General features: G+C 39.8%; 1 protein-coding gene across 2 annotated transcripts; it reads right to left on the bottom strand.

The window, feature by feature from the left end:
• Window positions 1–739: 739 nt before the first annotated feature.
• RFK (riboflavin kinase) lies at window positions 740–8,570 on the bottom strand. 2 transcript variants are annotated; one of them, XM_011947011.1, is made up of 5 exons: window positions 8,395–8,570; window positions 6,711–6,862; window positions 3,789–3,891; window positions 3,416–3,521; window positions 740–2,762 (listed from the first exon to the last, which is right to left on the bottom strand). In XM_011947011.1, the coding sequence occupies exons 1-4, from the start codon at window positions 8,495–8,497 to the stop codon at window positions 3,457–3,459; spliced, it is 423 nt and encodes a 140-aa protein (XP_011802401.1). In that variant the 5' UTR covers window positions 8,498–8,570; the 3' UTR covers window positions 740–2,762; window positions 3,416–3,456. The 2 variants fall into 2 exon arrangements, with proteins under 2 accessions (XP_011802401.1, XP_011802400.1); XM_011947010.1 differs by lacking the exon at window positions 3,416–3,521.
• Between the last annotated feature and the right edge of the window lie 6 nt (window positions 8,571–8,576).

The following is an 8,576-nucleotide window of genomic DNA, read 5'->3' as shown; positions in this document are numbered from 1 at the left end:
GCTACGATTATAGGCGCATGCCACAGCACCCAGCTGCCCAATTTTATACACCTTGCCATTTTACCATTTTTGTTACTCTTTTATTTCATTATACGTATGAAACAGTCATTTCAAAGTCTATATCTGATAACCCTGGATCTGCCATCTCTGTAGAGCTTATTCTACAATTTGTTTCTGCTAACTTTTGTTTATGATGGCATCTTTTTTGGCAGCGTAGTTTTGTTTCTTGTCTCCATCTCTGAAGACTGGACTTCCACTTCCATCCCCCAGTCAAACTGCAGGCTTGTAAGCCTCCATAGTTGAGGAAGATGGGAGTTCTGGGGATGAGTGTTCAGAGTACCAGCATGCAACAGAGAAAGGCATGTGAGTTCCAGGTTGCTGCTTATGGGGTTGGTAGCAAAAGACAAGAAGGTTACAGAACTCTGTTTTGGGGCAGGAGTTATGCAAGGGAACCCAGACCTATCTATACTCTTCTGGCTCTTCTAACTCCAAAATGTAACGGGAACCCTTACTCTCAGGAAGTGGACTTTAGTAGTGATGCCCTGTGAATGCTCTCCAAAAAACCTCAGTCACTGTGTTGCAGACATAAAACACAGGGGATCCTGAAGGCAAGGCCCTTTGTTGTAGAACTACAGCTGCCACTTATATCTTGCTTTTCAGGCAACTTAACACACTTAGAGTAGCAATCAGTCAATGAATTCGAAATACATAAAGTAAATGATTCAAGCTGACACAGGGAAAGAAAAAATATCACTTAGTCAAAATTTATTTCAAGGCCTGAAAACATTCAGACTAATCAAAATGGTACTACTGTAATTTCTTATAACACATAATATAAAAGCTTTTGAAAAATATAGACACAACCCCTAAACAACACACTATCCGATTCTCAAAAGCAATGGCTATTTAACCAGATATAAAGGGACAATAACATATCAAAGAACTTTCACATACCTAAAGAGAGCATTTAGCAGCAAGCTAGTCAGACAAAACAAACACAAATATTTTCACATTTCCCATGTTTGTTTTCAACTTTACTTCATAAAGCCACTGACAATTGAGGCTTCTTTCAAGTATAATATTTCTAAAATTAAAAACTGTTTTTGACATATTTTTATAAAGAAATAAAAAGCAAACACAATCCAACTGTATTTATATGAGTCCCTCTTCTCCAACAGCTTTAGATGTTTTTCTGAATACTTTTTATACAAAATAAAGTATTTTTATTAAAATCAGTTCTAATTCATTTATGCAGATTAGGGGAAAATGATTCATAATAAATTAACTTCAACATTACCTTCTATCTATCTGCTTCTACCTCTATCTCCCCCATCACCACCAAATCTGTTGCTACAGTGAACAATGATGCAATGTACTGTTTGACAGGGTCCAGAGCAATCTGTAATCTGAATTTCCCACATATTAGTTAGTAGGAGGAAAACTCCACAGTATGAAGGCTATTAAACTAAAACTTTATGCTCTTCCCTCAAGCCGTAAGTAGTCTTTAGACTAGCATTAAATTACATCATGCATATACAACTACACCCATTTAGATTTGCCTTGGAATATAATTAATTTCAAAGCCTTAAATATTAAAAATAATTTTATAACTATTTCATAGTTTAACTGGCTCTTAAATAGTTTTGCTGGGGGGGAAACATTTTGTGTTCTTTAAGAAATTGATACGTGTCAATGTGTTCACTTAAATCTTGAGAAAACCTAAGGATGAAGTCTGCTGTTTTGTTTTTCCTAGAAAAGGAAAAAAGAACAAAAGAAAAATGTTGAAGAACAAGAATATTTACTGTTAAAAAGAAGAAACATTATCCAGCAAAAAGGAGACATACAGATTTGAAAACACTTATTTTACTGTCTTCAACGGCAACAAAAAACAGATAGGGGAAGTCCAGAGGACTCAGAACTGAAGCAGCTCTATACAATAATGAAGTTGGTACAATGTGACTGCAAAGAAAATGACTAAAACAAAATTTTATAAACATCTTCATGTTTGTAATGTATTAATGCCCAAAATATCGAAAATACAAAGTCTGAGTTTCTTTCCCGCAGGTTTATGATAAACTATCAACCTTCTATTTAATGCATTTCCTTTTTTTTTAATTATAGAGATGGGGTCTCGCTATGTTGCCCAGACTGGTCTTGAACTCATGAGCTCAAGCAATCCTCCCACCTCAGCCTCCCAAAGTGCTCGTATTACAGGTGTGAGCCACTGCACTTGGCCTTAATGCATTTACTTTTATAAGCCTTCTCTGTTTAGAAGTACACACTATACAAGTACATACATGCTGGTATTTTACCATGAAAATTTTAATTTTCATCTCAAACTAGTGACTTGCCTTTTTACCCATACTTATACACATGTAATACCTTTCTAGTGGTACATTTTAATCAATATATATTCTTTAAATCTTGATTTTTAACTGTATCTTTTTCGTGCTATGACATGATGGCCTTAATTTAACAGTTGAAGCATGATACGGTAACTACGTTGTACTGTTCAAACTAATTCACAACTGTAGCAAAGTGTTTGATTTTTAGTATATAACCAAGATGAGGCTAGACAGTAATAAACACAGAAACACTCGAAAACAGTGAATGAATAAATATGATTTTTCATCAGTGGCCATTCATTATTTTGCTTTTAGAAACCTGGAAGAAATTGTCTTCTTTGACTTTCAAATGTTCTGGTAAATCTAGTTGTTTCTTAGCTTCTTCAATATCACCTTGAATTGCTGAAATAAGTGACTCTGCAGAGAGAATATACCAGGTAAAAATGATGAAAACCCGTTAACATACTTTTTACTACTTCTGTGTTTAGCCTCTCCTAAAAACTCACAGGCTGGCAGTATCTCTGGCACAGGGTAGATACCCAATAAATGTTTGTTCCATCACTCCTTCCAGGCCTAAGTCAATGGTACACAAAAGATATGTCCCTAGGCCAGACACAGTGGCTCACGCCTGTAATCCTAGTACTTTGGGAGGCTGAGGTGGGCAGATCACCTGAGGTGGTCAGGTGTTCAAGACCAGCCTGGCCAACATGGTGAAACCCGTCTCTACTAAAAATACAAAAATTAGCAGGGCGTGGCGGTGGGCGCCTGTAATCCCAGCTACTCAGGAGTCTGAGACAGGAGAATCACTTGAACCTGGGAGGTGGAGGCTGCAGTGAGAAGGGGCACCAAAGCACTCCAGCCTGGGCAACAAAGAGCAAAACTCTGTCTCAAAAAAAAAAAAAAGGGTATGTCCCTAATCTTATAATTTAAGAGAAAGGCACAGGCATAAATGTACACCACAAATATCAAATGGAGGAAAAAAGCATTCACTATTCTTTTTGGTTGGTATTTACACTTGTAAAAGAAACTTTATAACAGAGTTAAAACCATCACACTGCACTAATACATACCTGATAACAATTGTTTCAAATGTTCTCTGATTTATTATATCTCAAACTTCACGCATTTTGAAAGACTTCATTAACTTCATACTGCTGGAGAGAAGCAGCCAGCCTGCTAGGTTCAAAGCTAGGCTCTGTTATTTACTATGTGACTTTGAGAATGTTACTTAATCTCTCTGTGCCATTTCCTCATCTGAGAAATAGGCAAAATAATCCCTCACAGGTGAAAGAAAATAAATTCATGTAAAGCACTTAAAACGGTGCCTGGCATATATTAAATGCTCAAATATTATCTGTCCTGCCATCATTATTACTGGTAGTAGTGGTAGAGGTACCTGCGGTAGCAGTAGTAATATTTAAGAAGATCAAAATAAGAACTTACCTAAAGAATCAAAGTTCTTTTCTGGTCTCAGGTAGCCAACAATGGCGACATTGAGGATTTCCCCATAGAAGTCCTCTTTGAAGGTATGCATGATATGTGTTTCCTGTAGTCAAGACATGTTAGAAAGAGTGCTATCAGACTACAGTGTACTGAAATCTGAAATATATCTTCATATTTATGGTGAGTTAATTTAAATGAAACAATCAACACTCCTTAAACTTTTAACGATTTAGGTTAAAATCTAAGTGCAGTTTTTCCTAAATCTTCCCAGCACTCCTGTTTGTGCCCCGATCTTATAAACATAACTAAGGGAGGTGGCAGTGTCTGGCATGATTTGCCATTACTTAAAACAAACAAACAAACAAAAAAACTAACACCTATCCAAGGAAGTAAACATCTTATCAAGGTGAGAAACCAGGACACCAAAGAGGGAATGAGCAAAGTATTAAAAGACGGTACTACTAAACAACTAGTTGTAAGGTCAGGATTTGCACACCTCTGACACACAACACGTATGGAAACTTCAAAGTTTGGCAGAGCTGAGGACTGATGGGGCAGGAAAGCCATGCAGCTTCCTGATCAGGGAGTGAAGTGGCAAAAGGGTTCAGGACACATTAAAGCAAAATGCTGCATGAGGTAGAAAGTGCCTCAGAAGCTAGTTCAGCTAAATCATCGGGGCAGTACTGTGGTTAAGAGCACTGATGTACAATCAAAAGTCTGGGCTCCCACACTTGGTTAACTGTATAACTAGCTTCCATGGGGCTCATTTTTCTCGTGTGTAATGGGCAGGGGGTGGTTTGAGTTAGAAGATACATAAAGTACACCATGGCTTTGGGGCCATGAACCAATATATCTGACGTGTATTCTTTCTTTTCAGTAAACATTTGAATAATAAAAAAGAAACTAAGATATGTAAGACCAGTCAGGTGCAGTGGGTCACGCCTGTCATCCCAGCACTTTGGGAGGCTGAGGCAGGAGGATCGCTTGAGCCCAAAAGTTTGAGACCAGTCTGGGTAACATGTAGAAACCTCATCTCTATTAAAAAAAATTAAAAATAGCCAGGCATGGTGGCACATGCCTGTGGTCCTTCCTAGCTACTCGGGAGGCTGTCATGGGAGGATCACTTCAGCCCAGAAAGTTGAGGCTGCAGTGAGCTGAGATTGCACCACTGCACTGCAGCCTGGGTGGCAGAGCAAGACCCTATCTGAAAAAACAAAACAAAACAAAACTCTGTTCTTCAACACACCATTGAGTTAAAAAAAAAAAAAGCAACACACAATGAAAGCAATTTGTAATATAATACACAGTTCCAACAAAGGAAGTGGATCTAGATGTGTTACTAAGAACTTATTTAAGGTAAGATAACACATTTTTTTTTTTTTTTTAAAGGGCAAAGGTCTGGCACAGGCACTTCATAGATGTGTGTTACTGGCAAAGGCAAGCAAAAGTTCAATTTTCCGCTGTAAGATACGCCTATGTTTCAAATTCAATTTTTCCTAACACTCAAAAGGCATTCCTTAACTGGCTGTATAATAACATATTTGTTATCTGAGTAGCTAAAGACAAATTAGTCACGGGCTATTGGTCCCCTCCCCTTCTTTTCCTTCCTCATTCAATAGAATGGTATTTTGTGATCTTTCAATTGTTTTCCTTGTCTCCAAAAAATAATTTTCAAATCATTAATGTTCAAAAATAACTGAAATACTCAGTAAAATGTTAAGTAGTTCTGGGTCATTACTATTGCTTATGCCAGCATTTAGCTCTGTAGTTTTCCAGCAGTGACACACTTCACTTCTATTAACTCCACACAGAACAAAATGTAGCTTAACTGTAATTTGTTTTTGCCACACATTTGAGATGACAAAAGATTCAGCCAAATCTAACAGATAAAACACTGAAGTTGTGGGGTCCTGTAAAAAGAGTAGGGCAGAAAAGTATACCCTCAGGTGGTTTAAAAAGGAAAAAGAAAAGCACCAATGTGGGACTGTATCAATAAGCACCATCCACCATTCACGTAGTAACCTGTTTTATCTTAAGAGGGTGACCAAGTAATTGATGCATGAAGTAAATGGTGAATGAAGTGCATTAACTGTGGCAAGCTCAATTTTATGAAACAGGCTTTTAAATCATTTTTATCTTTGGTAAAGTGAGTCTTTCATAGACAGCAATTATCAAAGTCAGTATTATAATTTTGGTTTGTAACTCCACTCTTTATTTTCTACATAATTTAAAAAATAAATGCATAAAAAGAAACAATCATTAATCTTTGTTATTTGGTACCACAATGTATAAGGATGTAATTTGAGCTGGATGCAGGCAGTGGCATGCACCCATAGTTCCAGCTCTCTGGAGGCTGAAGGAGGAAGATTACTTGAGCCCCCAAGTTTGAAGTTACAGTGTGCTATAACCTGGCCGGTGAACAGTCACTGCACTTCAGTCTGGGCAACACAATGAGACCCCATCTTAAAAAAAAAAAAAAGATGCAATTTTTGAGTTCTGTATGCTATTGAAATTAAGTTGGTATAAACTTTTAGAATTTCAGGATGTTAAATATAAACCCCATGGTAACCACAAAGACAGTATCTATAGAAATACACAGAAAGCAATGAGAAAGGAATTAAAATGTCACTACAAAACAAAAAAGCACACTACCACAAAAGGCAGTAATAGAGGAAATGAGGGACATAAAAGTTATAAGGCATATAAAAAAATAGCAAAACAGTAGATGTCCCTCCTTATCAGAAATTACTTTAAATGTAAATGAATTAAACTCTCCAATTAAAAGGCAGAGATTGCCCAAAATTCCAGTATTTGAACTATGCTGTGATTACCATTGATAAGCTATTTCTGCAACAAATACTGCAGTATATTACTCTAAGTCATCATACCATTTTCAGTTACAGAGCAAAATATAATGCTTACCATAGACTTCTTCGTATTCTTGTAATATGGGTTCCATCCTATGCTCACCACCATCTTATGGACATCTCCACTTCCAACACTGGCCCAACCATAGTAAATGCCAGTGGATATATCAGCTGGAAGATTGTCTACTACTTGCTCAGGAAAATTAGCTAAACAACAGAAAAAAATATTTTGAGTCTTACAAATTTTGTATTACATGTCTGTAGCCGAGTGCAATGGCTCATGCCTGTAATTCTAGGACTTTAAGAGGCCAAGGCAGGAGACTCATGTTAAGCTCAGGGGTTTGAGACCAGCCAGGGTAACATAGCGAGATCTTGTCTCTACTAAAAAATTAAAAAATTAGCTGGGCAAGGTGGCCTGCACCTATAGTCTAAGCTACCAGAGAGGCTGAGGCAGGAGGGTCAGTTGAGCCCTACAGATGGAGGCTGCAGTAAGCTATGATCGCACCACCACTGCACTCCAGCCCGAGTGGCAGAGCCAGACTCTGTCTCAAAATAATAATAATAATAGACAAACATCTGTAAAAATCACATGCAAGGCTAATGTAAATCATTACATTCACAAAACTCCTACAACTTTGCCTATAATTATCAATCCCATCCTTACATTTTCCGGCTCAGATTTCCCTCTCCTATTCATGTGGATAGGTTATGAATAAAATACCAGGTAAGTATATAAAGCTCTCCAAAAAAAACCATACTCTTTGAGTAGGAAGCAAAAAACAAGTACCAGAGTAGACGGATTTTTTCAGATCTGTTCTTTCCTAACCAGGTACTGAATCACTTGAAAAGTTTCTTTTTTTTTTTTTTTTTTGAGACGGTGTCTCACTCTGTCACCCAGGCTGGAGGGCAGTGGCACGATCTCACCTCACTGCTGCCTCCCTCTCCCAGATTCAAGCGATTCTCCTGCCTCAGGTTCCAGAGTAGCTGGGATGACAGGCACGCGCCACCATGTCCGGCTAATTTTTGTATTTTTAGTAGAGACGGAGTTTTACCATGTTGGCCAGGCTGATCTCGAACTCCTGACTTCAGATGATCCGCCCGCCTCGGCCTCCCAAAGTGCTGGGATTACAGGCGTTGGCCACCAAGCCCAGCCAACGTTTCTCATTTTTGAAATACACAAGCTCAAGGCTGACTTAATAAGTCAAGACGCAGCCCTGGCATGTATTTCTAAGGATGAATTACAGTCAGGTCTCAATTATTGAAATTAATGTAGACGGACCAAGAAGTAGCTGACTCTCATTCAACCACCTATGTTATCATTTGGACACCACATAATTACAAATTAAAAACAAAACCACCTTAGAACCGGTTTGCGAGTTCAGCCGATCTGGCCCACGATACGTCTCTAATGGGCAAGACAAGCGCCATGCTTGACCAGCTGTACCTCGGCTGACCAGGGAGGCACGAACCACGGATCCTGCGACTCAACTCCGGCTTCCCGCTCTCATCACCCCTCAACCCCGTCCCCGCGGAGCTCGGAACCAGAAGCAGGAACCAGCTCCTTCAACCTGGCCAACGGTCCTCCGCCGCAGACAAGCGGATCCCGGAGGAAAAAGGAAGGGTGTCCCCTCTTGCCTGCGGCCCGGAGGCCCCACGACCCAGTCCCGAGTTCCCGGCTGCAGTCTCTCCCCGCTCCCCACGTGACCCTGCCCGGGGGACTCTGGCCGCCCTGCTCTCACCTGTGGGGATGCCCAGCTGCTTGGAGCCGCGGCCGAAGCCCCGCACCACTTGGCCCCGGCAGAAGTAAGGCAGATGCCTCATAATGCAGTCCGCTCGGGGCATGGGCTGCAGTCCGGTCTGCGCGTCCTGCGGAGCGGCCGTCGACGCGGTGCCCAGACCCCGGACCAGCCGGGGGGCAGGA

Source organism: Colobus angolensis, unplaced genomic scaffold (assembly GCF_000951035.1).
Source record: "Colobus angolensis palliatus isolate OR3802 unplaced genomic scaffold, Cang.pa_1.0 Scaffold257, whole genome shotgun sequence".
Lineage (NCBI taxonomy): Eukaryota > Metazoa > Chordata > Mammalia > Primates > Cercopithecidae > Colobus > Colobus angolensis.
This window is presented reverse-complemented; position numbering and strand designations above follow the sequence as displayed.

Excerpts from the sequence above, each read along its gene's own strand:
- RFK (XM_011947010.1), bottom strand. The coding sequence starts at position 8,497 with ATGCCCCGAGCGGACTGCATTATGAGGCATCTGCCTTACTTCTGCCGG. Across the intron at positions 6,863-8,394 it reads GCAGCTGGGCATCCCCACAG|CTAATTTTCCTGAGCAAGTA; the intron begins GTGAGAGCAGGG and ends TCTGTTGTTTAG. Across the intron at positions 2,763-3,788 it reads AAAGAACTTTGATTCTTTAG|AGTCACTTATTTCAGCAATT; the intron begins GTAAGTTCTTAT and ends TTCTCTCTGCAG.